Source organism: Vicia villosa, linkage group LG6 (genome assembly GCF_029867415.1).
Source record: "Vicia villosa cultivar HV-30 ecotype Madison, WI linkage group LG6, Vvil1.0, whole genome shotgun sequence".
NCBI classification, from domain to species: Eukaryota; Viridiplantae; Streptophyta; class Magnoliopsida; order Fabales; family Fabaceae; genus Vicia; species Vicia villosa.
This window is the reverse complement of record NC_081185.1, coordinates 24,297,790-24,313,658: the sequence shown is the minus strand read 5'-3', so window position 1 is coordinate 24,313,658 and position 15,869 is coordinate 24,297,790. Positions and strand designations below refer to the sequence as shown.

General features: G+C 36.4%; 2 protein-coding genes across 2 annotated transcripts; both read right to left on the bottom strand.

Moving 5' to 3' along the window:
* Positions 1-248: 248 nt before the first annotated feature.
* On the bottom strand, positions 249-2,708 carry LOC131613384 (uncharacterized). The gene has a single exon (XM_058885058.1). The coding sequence runs from the start codon at positions 2,706-2,708 to the stop codon at positions 249-251; it is 2,460 nt and encodes an 819-aa protein (XP_058741041.1).
* A 7,347-nt stretch (positions 2,709-10,055) lies between these two features.
* Positions 10,056-10,880, bottom strand: LOC131613383 (uncharacterized). Its single transcript, XM_058885057.1, has one exon. The coding sequence runs from the start codon at positions 10,878-10,880 to the stop codon at positions 10,056-10,058; it is 825 nt and encodes a 274-aa protein (XP_058741040.1).
* Positions 10,881-15,869: the final 4,989 nt, after the last annotated feature.

Sequence of the window (15,869 nt, the reverse complement as noted above, 5' to 3'; positions counted from 1 at the left end):
TGATTAGATAGCAGTATTTGATTAATGTTTGAGGATCAATACATCAAATGATTTACATCAATATTTTGGTGCACAAACAAAAAGATCCTAGAGGACTACTGCTACATTTAATACAAAGTCCTAGTGAACTATAGATAAATAAAGTACAAATAACTTAAACAAAACAAAGCTTAGGTCAAAGCTTGTTCTCCCCCTTTTGTCAAACATACAAAAAGAAAGGGGGCACAAAAAGATAGAGGACGAGAGGATTAAGAACCAGATGGTTCATCATCAGATGTTGCCTCAGAGGATAATGGCAGAATTGGAAACTGAATCTGAGAGGGATCTGGAGGAAGCATCCCTGGAAACCGTAGGCACACTTGTTCAGTGACATACTCAATCCAGAATTTTTGGTAAGCCATTAATTGCTTCTGGAGGGCTGTAAGTGACCGAAGAGAGACGCCCTGATGGGGGTTAACCATATCAGATGAGGTTGTAGTTCGAGGATAAACAGGAGGACGATTACCAATACTGGGGAAATTGTTAAAGAATGAGGATGTGATTGATACGATGGGATGCTGAGGAAGGGTATTGGAATTATTAGTGGTGTTTCTTGGGGGAGATGAATCATACCTTGGAGCAAGAATATTTTGAACATTGAAAGAGTTGTCATCATCTTCCTTTGGAGAGGAAAAGATTGGAGAGTTTGTTTGGAAGGCATAAGGATCAGATTGTGGAATAGAAGGCATAGTATGTGTTTCTATAAGACTAGTTTGTTCAGGTGGTTGAATGGGGTTGTTGAAAAAGGCTTCTATTTGAGCAGTAAGATCATCAGAGTCTGTGTGGTTAATGGAGGTCAGTTGAACTCTTGGAGGAGAAGGTTCTTTATAGGATTCTAGTGAATTCAATGGTGAGATGGTAGAGACAGGAACTATTGTCATAGAAGGGGAAGTGTAGGTGACAACATGGGGAATAATTGAAGTTTGCTGATTTGAAGCAGGTGGAGTTAATAATTCAGCCTCAAGCATGGATATGAGTGAGGACAACTGAGCATCCGGGTCTGGATTGGAAGCAGGAGTGTATGGAGATTTTGGTGAGGGTGGTTGGTGAGCTGAAGCAGCAGGAGGACTTGAAAGAAGGTTTTCAAGAGCGAAAATGTTGATCATGTCAGTGTCAGAAGTCTCCAGAGTTGAAGGAATTTCAACATTTGAGATAGTTTTAGTTTGAAGAGAAACTGGAGCTTGAGATATGACAACCGTTTGTGGTGAGGATTCTACAAGGATTGGTGATGTAGATGTTAGGTCAATGCATTGTGTGGTTTCAGGAGATTGTTTATCTGTTTCCTTTGGGTTTGGAGATACGGATTTAAAGGCATGAGGAGAAGTTGGTGAAGACTTTTGTGGAGATTCTAGGTCAGCAGTGTTTGGAAGAGCCACAAATAGTGGAATAGGAGAATTTGTGGTCAGGCTATTTGGAGAGTTAGGAGAATCAATACCTGTTGTTAAAGGTTCAGTTGGAGCATATTGCTTAACAAGTCGCCTGCGTTTTGATTTGGTTTCAGGTTTGGGTGATGGGGCACGCTTGAGGGAAGGGATTTTCATGCGCCTTAGCTTGGAAGCATCTAATATTTTGTTGATTTCGAAGGAATCTTCATCGTCCAGAGGAACATTAAAGTGTTTGAAGATTTTGGTAAGAAGCATACCATAAGGAGCGCTTCTTGCTCGAAGACCTGTGTGTTTGAGGTAGTTTAGCACTAAATAACCGATATTGAGAGGGATTTTTTTTGAAAAGTGGTAGATGACAAGCAGGTCTTTATCTGTTACCCTTTCCATACTGCCTTTCCTTGGAAGGATAGTGTGAATATAGAAGTCATGAATGATGTGGCTGAGGGATTCAAGGTTGGCAGACACAAATCTTTCAGCTGGATGTTTGGTGATGGAGAGTCTATAGGATTCAATATCCAGGTCGTATGATGAGGGCCATTCATCGTTGAACAGATGAAGCCCATTGTTTGGGACATGTAGAATTTCACAAAGAAGCTCTGGGGTTAGGGTAATTTGTTGACCCTTAACAGAAGAGATTAGCTGGGTATCACTTTTAGAGGGTTCAATAGAAGCAAAGAAGGTTCTAACTAATCTAGGGTAAAAGACATCAGAAAGTTTGAGAAAGTTTGTCCAACCTGTGGCTTTTGCAAGTTCGTTTAGGTCGTAACCCCAGATTGAGTAGCTGTCCAGATTTACAGTTTTGCCGGCAACAATAGGGAGTGAGCGCCATTTGTCGTTATAGAGAGAGCGAACATCGTCATTGGAGATGAACTCCTTGGTAGAGACTTCAGAGGGATGGTCATAGGCTTGAAACGATGAAGATACAAGAGAGTTACCTTCGCTTGATTGAGTAGAAACGTGTGACGAGGATGGCTTCGTGGGTTGAGGAACAGATTCGATCTGGGTTGAGGAAGGAGGAGGGTTAGGGTTTTGAGATTTTTCTGGATTTGCTTCAGATGGAGTAGAGTCGTGAGAAGTGGTTGCATGTCGAGCTGAGCGGCGGGTGGGAGTGGAGGGTTTCGGACGCGAGGAGTCACCGGTTTTCATGGTTGATTTTTGCCGAGTGGTGGTGGTGCGGCGTTTGGTGGGTGGTTTTTCCATGGAGAGGTTTTTCTGTGTTTTGGAAGGAGACGTGGATATAGTATCAGCAAATGGAACAATAGTTGTGGTGACTTTGAATACCATTTGAAGGGTTTAAGAGAGATGAAGTTGAATCATTTGAAAACTTTGGGAAGATCAATGATTTGATGGGAAGTTGGTAGAAAGTGGCTGATTTGATTGGTAATGGAAGAGGCAGGATTTTTGTGTAATGATGAAGAAGTATAGAGAAACGAGAAAGACAATAGTGGAGACACGTGATTTTAATTTGGAAAACCCTTAATATAAGCAAATTTTGATTAATTGAAATTCTAATAAATATATATATTATTAATAGCAAAATTATTTATTTTAAAAAATAATTTTCTTTTCTCCTTTTTTTTTTTATATATTATAGGTAAAGGAAAAATAAGGGAGTGCTATATTTACTTAGGTATTTTGATAATAGATAATTTTGACTTTAGAAAATTAAATCTATCTTCCACTAGCGGTTTGGTGAAAATATCTGCTAATTGATTGTTTGTATCTACAAAAATGAGTTCTATGTTTTCCTTCTGAACGTGATCTCTTATAAAATGATGTTTTATTTCAATGTGTTTAGATCTCGAGTGTTGAATAGGATTTTTTGACAAGTTTATAGCACTGGTATTATCACAAAAAATTGATACCTTGGAGTATTGAAGTGAGTAGTCTTCTAGTTGATTTTTTATCCATAAAATTTGTGAGTAGCAATTTGCAGCAGACACGTATTCTGCTTCAGTTGTTAATAAAGCAATTGTATTTTGCTTTCTGCAAGACCATGTAATAAGAGCTTGTCCTAGAAATTGACAGGCTCCACTTGTACTTTTTCTTTCTATTTTGTCTCCAGCATAATCAGCATCACAGTAAGCTATTAAGTTGATGTGATTTCCTTTTTCATACCATAGACCGATGTCAGTGGTACCAACGGATATCGCAAAATGCGTTTGACAACAGTCAAATGTGATTCCTTAGGGTCAGTTTGAAAACGTGCACATAGACCTACTGAAAAGACAATGTCAGGCCTACTGGAAGTTAAATATAATAATGAACCAATCATACCTCGATATTCCTTTTCTGATACGGATAGTCCTTGTTCATCTTTATCAAGGTTTGAGGAGGGATGCATAGGTGTTACCATTATTTTTGCTTCATTCATTCCAAATTTTTTTAATAAATCATTAATGTATTTTTCTTGACATATGAAAATTCCATTTTTGAGTTGTTTTATTTGTAAACCCAGAAAGAAGTTGAGCTCACCCATCATACTCATTTCAAATTCACTTTGCATCAGTTTTGAAAATTCATCACACATTTTTTCATTTGTTGAACCAAATATGATGTCATCAACATATACTTGAACTATTAGTAAGTCATTTTTGTGTAATTTTTTGAAAAGAGTTGTATCAATTTTTCCTCTGATAAAATCATTTTTAATGAGAAAAATACTAAGTCTGTCATACCAAGCTCTAGGAGCTTGTTTAAGACCATATAATGCTTTTGTTAGTTTAAAGACATGATTAGGATGAGAATGTTTTTCAAAACCAGGTGGTTGATGAACATATACTTCCTCGTTTAGGAACCCATTTAAAAAGGCACTTTTTACATCCATTTGAAAAAGTTTAATATTCTTATGAGCAGCATATGCTAAGAGAATTCGAATAGCTTCTAACCTTTCCACGGGTGCATATGTTTCATCATAGTCTATAACTTCTTGTTGATTGTATCCTTGAGCTACAAGTATAACTTTGTTTCTGATTACTTTTCCATTTTCATCAAGTTTATTTCTGAACACCCATCTTGTACCAATAATAGTTTTATCTTGAGGGAAAGGAACTAGTTTCCAAACTTGGCTTTTCTCAAATTGAGATAATTCTTCTGTCATGGCTTCCATCCAAGATTCATCTTTTAATGCTTCATTGATATTCTTTGGTTCTACCTGAGATATCATTGCCATGTTATTAGAGTTATCTTTAAAAAAAATTCTAGTTCTTACCTGATCAGAGGTGTCTCCTATTATTTGTTCATGAGGATGATCAGTTACACTTTTCCATCCTTTTGGAGGATTTGCAGTAGGTTGTTCAGAGTTATTTTTGGCTTCTTGGGTGATGTTCATAGTGTTGCTCGTATCTGTCGATTGAGTGTTGGGAATTGCTTCTAGATCGGTTACTTCATCCTCGTGAGATTTTTCTAAAGCTGCAACATTCAGTTCATCAAACATAACATGCATACTTTCTTCTACACATTGATTTTTCAAATTGTAAATTTGGTAACCTTTTGAGGTTGAGGAATAACCAAGAAAGATGCCTTTGTCAGATTTTGAATCAAATTTTCCTAGAGAATCTTTGTTGTTAAGAATGTAACAATAGCATCCAAAGATATGAAAATATGAAATATTTGGATTTCTATTTTTCCATAGTTCATAAGGAGTTTTCTTCAGAATTTTCCTTATGGTTACTCTATTTAAAACATAGCAGGAAGTGTTGATAGCTTCAGCCCAGAAATATTTTTCAACATTTGATTCATTAATCATAGTTCTAGCCATTTCTTGCAGAGTTCTATTTTTTCTCTCTACAACACCATTTTGTTGAGGTGTTCTTGGACATGAGAAATTGTGAGATATACCATTTTCATCAAAGAAAGTTTTAAAGGAAATATTTTCAAATTCTCCTCCATGATCACTTCTTACAGCAACAATATTTGAATTTCTTTCATTTTGAACTTTTTTGCAAAATATTTTGAATGCTTCAAAAGATTCATCTTTATTTTTTAAGAAAAGTACCCATGTGTACCTTGAGAAGTCATCTACGATAACAAACCCATATCTTTTTCCACTCAGACTTGAAGTTTTTACAGGACCAAACAAATCAATATGAAGAAGTTCTAAAGGTTTGTGTGTTGACACAATATTTTTTGAATGAAAACTACTTTTGACTTGTTTACCTTTTATGCAAGCTTCACAGATTGAGTCTTTTTCAAAATTTAGTTTGGGAAGACCTCTAACAAGATCTAATTTTGAAAGTGTTGAAATATTTTTCATACTTGTATGACCACATCTTCTGTGCCATAACCATTTATCCTTTTCCTTGGATAAAAAACAAGGTTCAGATGAAAGATCATCTAAATAAAATGTATAAATATTTTTGTGCCTTTTTCCTAGAAAAAGAATTTTGTAAGAAGATGGGATTTTTACAATACATGAATTTTGATTAAAATTAACTTCATAGCCATCATCACATAGTTGACTAATGCTAAGAAGATTGTGTTTTAATCCTTCCACGTATTGCACATTGTTTATAAAGATAGTACCCTTTTTACCTATGGAACCAATACCTTTGATTTTTGCTTTATCATTGTTTCCAAAGGTTACAATTCCACCCTCTTTATTTTTGAAAGAGACAAAGCTTTCTCTATCTCCAGTCATATGTCTTGAGCAGCCACTGTCCAAGTACCAAGGCTTTTTCTTGAGGGTTAGAAGACATTCCTGCATGATGTGTTAGTAGTTTTTTAGGTACCCATATTTCTTTGGGTCCTTTATTGTTAGAGATATGATTTGTTGATACATTGGTTTTCTTTTTGAAATAACAATGTTTTTCAAGATGATTAGTTTTTTTACAGTAACAACATTTTGGTTTGGTAATGTCTTTTTCTTTTAAAGGAATTTTTTCTTTTATTTGGGTCTTAGTTATTTTTTTGTTTGGAAGAAAAAAATTCTCATAAATCATTTGATTTTCAGATTGCTTAAAGCCTAATCCAGCTTTATCAAAAACTCCTAATTGAGATCCCATGATTTTTTGAAAGGTTTTAGTAGATTTTACAAATGAAGTCATGTCTTTAGTGAGAGTTTCTACTTGACTTTCAAGATTTTTAATTTTATCTTGATCACTAGAAGGTTTGAATTTTTCATTAATAACTTTCTGATGTAATGATAAGCAAGAGTATGCCTTTTGTAACTCCTTAATGGTTTCTAGATGTTTTGAGTTAGATTTTATTAGATCTTCTTTTTCAGTTTTAAGAGTATGAATTTGTTCTCTTTGGAATAAGCATTTCTGAGTTAAGATATTTGAATCTTCTAATAGATTATCAAACATAATTCCTATCTCTTTGCAAGTATAACAGAAGTTTGGTGTACTTACCTCTTCAGAGTCAGAGTTGGTCATCAAGCATAGGTTAGCTTCCTCATCTCCAGCTTCAGAGTTAGAGTTTTCCGAGTCATCCCATTGTACGAGCATAGATTTCTTTTTAGAGGAGAAACTTCTTTGAGTTTTGTGTGGACATTCTGTTTTGAAGTGTCCAAGTTTGTTGCATCCGTAACATGTAATCTTGCTTTTGTCAATCTCTGGTTTCTGGTAATCTTTTCTGGGTTGAAATGATCTTCTGTTCTGATTTCTTTTTAATATCATCTGTTGAATCCTTCTGGAGATTAAAGCCAAATCATTCTCATCTTCAGATAGGAATCCGGTTTCTTCTTCATTTGTTCCTTGTGAGGTGGAGATTTGAGATGCAGAATTTTGAGAAGTTTTAAGAGCTATCATTTTTCCTTTTCTTGGTGGTTTATCTTCATTGAGGATGCCTTCATGAGCGCGAAGAGATCCTATAAGTTCTTCAACTTGTAGAGTTTTTAGATCTTTTGCTTGTGAGATAGCTGTTACCATAGGTCTCCAGATTTTTGGAAGACATCTCAAGATTTTTCTAATTCTTTCATGAGCAATATAAGCCTTACCTAGTGATCTTAGTTCATTAACGATTACCGTGAATCTAGAGGACATTTCATCTATGGTTTCTTCTTCCTTCATTTCGAAATTTTCAAATTTTCTAACTCCCAGATCAATTCGTTCTTCTTTAACATGACTTGTTCCTTCATGATGTATTTTGAGAGAATCCCAGATTTCTTTAGCAGTTGTGCATTCTTCTATCCGGTCGTATTCTTCCCTGCTAAGAGCACATGATAAAATAAATTGAGCTTTAGAGTTTAGTAGTACCTTTTCATTTTCTTCTTTTGTCCATTGTGACTGAATTTTTGGAACTGACGCAACTGTGTCTGTTGCAGTAGTCATTGGTGTGTAGTTTCCATTTTCAACCACACACCACATGTTGTTATCTTGAGATAGTAGAAACAATCTCATCTTACCTTTCCAGTAGTAGTAGTCAGAACCATTAAAGTAAGGAGGCCTATGTGATGATCCTCCTTCAGCTATAAACTTTGTATCAGCCATTTCTTGTCTGATCGATTAACTCTAACACGGTTAAGTGTTTTTTGTATATTCAGAGCCCGGAGCTCTGATACCAATTGATGGAATAAGGTACGACACAACAAGGGGGGTTGGATTGTGTCCCTTTTAAAATTTATATAGGTATTTAAAAAGGTAGTCTTTGATAAGAAGAAAGTGATTAGTAATAACTTGAGAAGTTTAAGTAATTAGTGTTATTGTGTGTGATAAAATATAGTTGTGAATAATGTAAGAAAAAGACAGTAAATAAATAACACAAGAAAACTTATCCTGGTTCACCAACTTGGTTAGTCCAGTCCCCACACCCTGTGAGATTGTCCTTTATTGATACTTCTTACAATAGCTTTTTCTTCTATGTATTCTTAGCCTCACCAGGCTTACACTTCTGAATGGTATAGCTTACAGATAGCTTACAAAATAATTGGTTTGTATATCTATGATATACTTTGTGATCTTATGAGGTTTACAATAAATTCCTAAATACTCTCCATATGGCAGTGAGTATTTTACTTATAGAATGTGTATGATAACTCTAATATATTTTGATCACTTATATGGTAGTGAGAGCTAAAGATAATATGTAGAGAATATGAATAGTTTGAGAGTAAGAGCTTTTGCTTTCTTTGAGTGCTTGTGAATGATTTTCGGTACAAAGAATAAAGCATGAGACTTGTATTTATAGAGCAAAGCCAAGAGTGAATGCAAGCCGAGAGCTTCTTGAGAGTAATGCTGGCCGATTTGTCTTTGTAGGACTTGGTCTTGGTTTTACTTGGTCTTGGTACTGCTGACACTCTGCAAATTCTGACATTTGACCATTTCTACAAAGACTTATTCTTGGCACAGTAATTCTGGAGGAGTAACTCTGGGACGAGTAACTCTGGGATGAGTAACTCTGGGACGAGTAACTCTGGGACGAGTAACTCTGGGACCGTAATTCTTGAGAGTAACTCTGGGGCCATAATTCTGGAGAGTAACTCTGGGACTATAATTCTGAAGAGTAACTCTGGGACTATCATTCTGGAGAGTAACTCTGGGACCATAATTCTGAAGAGTAACTCTGGGACCATAATTCTGGAGAGTAACTCATTGAACTTCTGAGAATCCATATGTTCTTAAAGCTTTATTCTTTGTCATCACAGTCTTGAATCATCATTTTAACTCTTTGTTTGATAGAGACCATAAATTATTTAGATGATAAATTGATGAAATCACTTTGGAGTTTCTTTAGATAAAATAGTTTGTAATATTCAAAACATTAACAGAATATGTTTCAACATTCTCCCCCTTTTTGAATGGTGACAAACTTTTTATTTTAGTTTCTTTGAGTAAGGACTTTGAAACCCCCCCTGAAAAGATGCATACTTTGAAAGGGCAAATGCTCCCCCTCAATGTTAGTTCATATGAATTTAAAAGCATTTGAAACACATGTTGATTAGATAGCAGTATTTGATTAATGTTTGAGGATCAATACATCAAATGATTTACATCAATATTTTGGTGCACAAACAAAAAGATCCTAGAGGACTACTGCTACATTTAATACAAAGTCCTAGTGAACTATAGATAAATAAAGTACAAAGAACTTAAACAAAACAAAGCTTTGGTCAAAGCTTGTTCTCCCCCTTTTGTCAAACATACAAAAAGAAAGGGGGCACCAAAAGATAGAGGACGAGAGGATTGAGAACCAGATGGTTCATCATCAGATGTTGCCTCAGAGGATAATGGCAGAATTGGAAACTGAATCTGAGAGGGATCTGGAGGAAGCATCCCTGGAAACCGTAGGCACACTTGTTCAGTGACATACTCAATCCAGAATTTTTGGTAAGCCATTAATTGCTTCTGGAGGGCTGTAAGTGACCGAAGAGAGACGCCCTGATGGGGGTTAACCGTATCAGATGAGGTTGTAGTTCGAGGATAAACAGGAGGACGATTACCAATGCTGGGGAAATTGTTAAAGAATGAGGATGTGATTGATACGATGGGATGCTGAGGAAGGGTATTGGAATTATTAGTGGTGTTTCTTGGGGGAGATGAATCATACCTTGGAGCAAGAAGATTTTGAACATTGAAAGAGTTGTCATCATCTTCCTTTGGAGAGGAAAAGATTGGAGAGTTTGTTTGGAAGGCATAAGGATCAGATTGTGGAACAGAAGGCATAATATGTGTTTCTGTAAGACTAGTTTGTTCAGGTGGTTGAATGGGGTTGTTGAAAAAAGGCTTCTATTTGAGCAGTAAGATCATCAGAGTCTGTGTGGTTAATGGAGGTCAGTTGAACTCTTGGAGGAGAAGGTTCTTTATAGGATTCTGGTGAATTCAATGGTGAGATGGTAGAGACAGGAACTATTGTCATAGAAGGGGAAGTGTAGGTGACAACATGGGGAATAATTGAAGTTTGCTGATTTGAAGCAGGTGGAGTTAATAATTCAGCCTCAAGTATGGATATGAGTGAGGACAACTGAGCATCCGGGTTTGGATTGGAAGCAGGAGTGTGTGGAGATTTTGGTGAGGGTGGTTGGTGAGCTGAAGCAGTAGGAGGACTTGAAAGAAGGTTTTCAAGAGCGAAAATGTTGATCATGTCAGTGTCAGAAGTCTCCAGAGTTGAATGAATTTCAACATTTGAGATAGTTTCAGTTTGAAGAGAAACTGGAGCTTGAGATATGACAACCGTTTGTGGTGTGGATTCTACAAGGATTGGTGATGTAGATGTTAGGTCAATGCATTGTGTGGTTTCAGGAGATTGTTTATCTGTTTCCTTTGGGTTTGGAGATACGGATTTAGAGGCATGAGGAGAAGTTGGTGAAGACTTTTGTGGAGATTCTAGGTCAGCAGTGTTTGGAAGAGCCACAAATAGTGGAATGGGAGAATTTGTGGTCAGGCTATTTGGAGAGTTAGGAGAATCAATACCTGTTGTTAAAGGTTCAGTTGGAGCATATTGCTTAACAAGTCGCCTGCGTTTTGATTTGGTTTCAGGTTTGGGTGATGGGGCACGCTTGAGGGAAGGGATTTTCATGCGCCTTAGCTTGGAAGCATCTAATATTTTGTTGATTTCGAAGGAATCTTCATCTTCCAGAGGAACATTAAAGTGTTTGAAGATTTTGGTAAGAAGCATACCATAAGGAGCGCTTCTTGCTCGAAGACCTGTGTGTTTGAGGTAGTTTAGCACTAAATAACCGATATTGAGAGGGATTTTTTTTGAAAAGTGGTAGATGACAAGCAGGTCTTTATCTGTTACCCTTTCCATACTGCCTTTCCTTGGAAGGATAGTGTGAATACAGAAGTTATGAATGATGTGGATGAGGGATTCAAGGTTGGCAGACACAAATCTTTCAGCTGGATGTTTGGTGATGGAGAGTCTGTAGGATTCAATATCCAGGTCGTATGATGAGGGCCATTCATCGTTGAACAGATGAAGCCCATTGTTTGGGACATGTAGAATTTCACAAAGAAGCTCTGGGGTTAGGGTAATTTGTTGACCCTTAACAGAAGAGATTAGTTGGGTATCACTTTTAGAGGGTTCAATAGCAGCAAAGAAGGTTCTAACTAATCTAGGGTAAAAGACATCAGAAAGTTTGAGAAAGTTTGTCCAACCCGTGGCTTTTGCAAGTTCGTTTAGGTCGTAACCCCAGATTGAGTAGCTGTCCAGATTTACAGTTTTGAAAGAAAGATTTTTTTTTAGTATTTTGGTTAGTATAACATAACAAAGAAGTATTCACAAGTTGAACAAATGATTGGGGAATCTTAGGGTCAAAATTAGGGTATGATAAATGGCTAAATAAATAGACCTTCAATGGTAATCCTATTATGGACAGGTAGCATCCCATGTTTTTGGTTCTTATCCTCCCTTGGGGCCCCGAGAAGTGGGCTCTTCTAAAAATTATTTAATAAAAAATATATATTCCAATTGTTAACCATAATATTATATAATATTCTTTTCATCAAATAATTTTAATGTCTTATAACTGAAAAAATATCATTGAATAAATAGTCAATGTATTATAATAAGTATGTTTTAGTATAATAAATTATATATATATATATATATATATATATATATATATATATATATATATATATATATATATATATATATATATATGATAAATGAAGGATAGAAAAACACTTAGAAAGAGGGGGTTTGAATAAGTGTACTTTAAAAACTCTTAAGATAAAAACAATTGCACAATGATTTTTATCCTGGTTCGTTGTTAACGAAACTATTCCAGTCCACCCCCTTAGAGTGATTTACCTCACCTGAGGATTTAATCCACTAATCAATCTTGATTACAATGGTTTTCCACTTAGATACCCTCTAAGTCTTCTAGAGTATTCTGATCACAACTTGATCACTCTAGGAACACACTGCTTAGATACCCTCTAAGACTTTCTAGAGAATCCGATCACAACTTGATCTCCTCTAGTTCTTTACAAATGAATGTAAACAAATTCTTACAAGAGTTATACAATGCTTCTTAAAAATCTATAATCACAACTGTGATATTTCTCTTAAAGTTTAAGCTTAATCTCACTGACATATTACAACAGTAATGAAGTGAGGTTGAAGATGAAGTTTGAGAACTTTTGAATTTGACAGCGTTTCTGTATGTTTGCACAAAGTGTTGTATTCAGCTTCTCATCAGAACTTCTATTTATAGGCGTTTGAGAAGATGACCGTTGGGAGCATTTAATGCGTTGCGTGATCCGTACAGCATTGCATTTAATGTTTCACTCTTTTGTCAACTACCTCGAGCCTTGCTTTTCCTGCTTTAACTGACTTATGCCTTTAATAGCTTCTAACGTTCCTTTTGTCAGTCAGCGTAGCCTGCCATCTTGTACTTGCTTCTTATATGATCTTTGTAGATACAACGTTTGAATATATCAAAGTCATAACAGCTTGGTGCAGAGCATCTTCTTGTCTTCTGACCTTGAAGTGCTTCTAGCGTGATACCATGAGAACTCCAGTGCTTCTGCTTCTGATCTCAAGTTCTTCTGATGCTTCAATAGACCATGTTCTGATTCTGCTTGACCATCTTCTGATGTCTTGCTAGAGCATGTTCTGATGTTGCATGGTGAACCTTCTGAGTCAGTGCTTCTTGCGCTGATTTTGTGCATACTCTTTATATATTTCTGAAATGGAAATTGCATAGGATTAGAGTACCACATTGTCTCGAGCAAAATTCATATACATTGTTATCATCAAAACTAAGAATATTGATCATAACAAATCTTGTTCTAACAATCTCCCCCTTTTTGATGATGACAAAAACATATATAAATGATATGAATTTGCAATCAGAATATCAGACGGCTAAAGACAATTACACAGTTATAGCATAAGCATATAACATAGTGTGTGAATATGTCTCCCCCTGAGATTAACAATCTCCCCCTGAGATGAATAATCTCCCCCTGAAATAAATACTGGAAGAAATTTATAAATAAAGGACTTCCCTGAGTATTTTCCATTTCAGTTGAGACGTTCACATATGCCTAGAACTTCAGAACATTCAGAGCTTCTACTTCTTGCTTCCATAGGACAGCTTCAGAGCTTTGAATTTCTTCTTGAATCATTGCATGCTAGATTATATCAGAACATTGATGAATGTACCAGAGCATCATCAGAGCATCTCTACATCCTGAAATGTTTTAGAACAAACTAAACGACAAAAGTCAGAGCATGAATGAATCAGAACATCAGATATGTATCAGAGAAAATAGTATGTGTCAGAACACATAAGATGCATCAGAACATATAAGGGATAAGTATGTGTTAGAGCATATTCTTCCATGAGAATATCAAAACATTCTTCCTTCTTGCTTCCGATCTTGAAGCTTCACAGCGCTAAGCTTGCTTCAAATTCCATGAGCATGTTTCTATATAGAATTGCTTTTCCCCATGTCTTTGCTTCTCATGTTGACCTTTTTAAGAATGTCTTCAATCCTGCAAAAAACTCAAAGACATAGAACTTGCAAATTTTGTTAGAAATGTGGAGACTTACTCCTAGCAACTGATATAATTAATCAAGTCATTTATCACATTTTCTCCCCCTTTTTGTCATAACATCAAAAAGCATAAAAGATTCAGATGAAAAAACAAACAAAATGAGAGAAGATAAAGATTCATTGATTGATCAAAACGTATCAGAAGATACAGAAGATGCAAGAAAAACATATGCAAAAACAAAAGAAACAACTAAGACCAAAGGACTACGACTAGCCTAGCTTAGAAACTAATCTGGCCAGAAGGTCTTGAATCTCATAGGTACTTTCAGACTGCTTCTTCATGAAGGATCTGAATTCCTCATGTGCTTCATCATGCTTATCCAGGCGAGAATCTAGAACATCTTGATTCTATTGAAGGGCCTTGATAGCGTTCACCATAACTGAGGGTTCAGCAGAAGAAGATGCACAGCTATCGTTCAGAGGGATAGCATGTCCAGCAGCAACATCCAATGGGAGAACATCTTCTTGATTTTCCTGAATAGGACTTTTCTCAGAAGGATGATTCTCAGCATCTTCCATCTCAACATCAGCTTCTGACACAGAAGCATCTTCAGCATATTCTGGATCAGGGATCTCAGAATCTTCATTCTCCAGAGCTTGAAGAATCTCAGCCAGATTCTTTGGAGGAATGGGAGCAGCAACTTCTGAAGGGTAGACAACTTCAGAAATGACCATGTTAGGTGCCTTCTTAGAAGGATTCTCCCTTAGCCAGTTGGATAACCACTGGAAATTTCCAGTCAGAACAGGGTATTTGGGCTTCCAAACGACCATAGTTAGGCATGGTTCATCTTCCAACTCATCCACAAACTTCTTCTCCTCAAGAGATCTACAATTTCTGATTGGATGATAGTACTTACCATCATCAAGATCCAAACAGTAACCAGAAGATCCAGATGCTTCAGCAACACATCTCTTCTGGATGTTCAGTGCATCATTCTGAAAATCCTTTCTGAAGCGATTCCATAAGCCCTGAGTAGTAACATGATCCAGCTTGGAGTCATGAGCAGCTCTCAGAATTTCCATCCTCTTGCTGAACTTTATATTGAACAGAGCAAGGTCAATAGGAATGGTGGGTTCAGGAGGGTTAAAAGTGAAGCGATAGTCAGGGTACAGAAGGGAGTAAGGGTTGGATTTTCTGGATGGTAAAAATGGGTTAAAGAAGGTGGAGATTTTGTGGTGAGGGTAGATGAAGATGGAATATCAGAAGGTGTTGGGGGAATGCCATTTAGTGGTTCAGGATTTAGAATAAGGGTAGAAGGAGGTGGTTGGAAACTGTTTGGGATGGTGAGGGAATTTTGAGGTTCAGAAGGAGTAGGCTTTTTCTGAGAGGAACTAGCAGCTCTTAAAGCACAAAAAGATTCCCTGATGCGCTTCTCTTGATATTCTTTGGAATTTACTTTGAGAGGATCATAAGTGATCTTCTGCTTCTTAGCTTGCTTAGCTTTTTCTTCTGAAGCTTTTCTCTTCAATCTTGCTTCTTTCTTCTTCTGTTCTTTCTTCTTCAACTCAGCTAGAGATGGAAGAACTCTTCCTCGTATCCATGCAGGATCAACAGAAGATTGAGCTTTGACAGAAGCCTTCAAATAACACTTAACAGCCTTGTCAAGCTCTTCTTTGAACAAAGGAGCAAAACCTTCAACAGGAACTCTTCTCGTCAGAATATCTGGAAATATTCTGGGAACAAAATTTACCTTCTCAATCAGACACATCCTTTGTAGGTCAAAAGCATTCAGAATGTGTCCTTGAATGACACAAAAGAACTTTGGCGTACCAACAGTTCTCAGAAGTTCCAACATGTCACTTTCTATCAGAATGTCTGAAATCATTCTGGCAAGAGGAATGGCATTCTTCTTGAAATCTGGATACTTCTTGCGTTCATCATCTCGTGATTCTTCAATATTTGTTTTCAAATGTTGAAAAAGAATGCTTGAGATATTAACTTCATTTCCTTTTCCAATGCAGAAAAGAGCAAACTTCTGATCCTGATTTATATATGTAG

Excerpts from the sequence above, each read along its gene's own strand:
- LOC131613384 (XM_058885058.1), bottom strand. The coding sequence starts at position 2,708 with ATGGTATTCAAAGTCACCACAACTATTGTTCCATTTGCTGATACTATA.
- LOC131613383 (XM_058885057.1), bottom strand. The coding sequence starts at position 10,880 with ATGAAAATCCCTTCCCTCAAGCGTGCCCCATCACCCAAACCTGAAACC.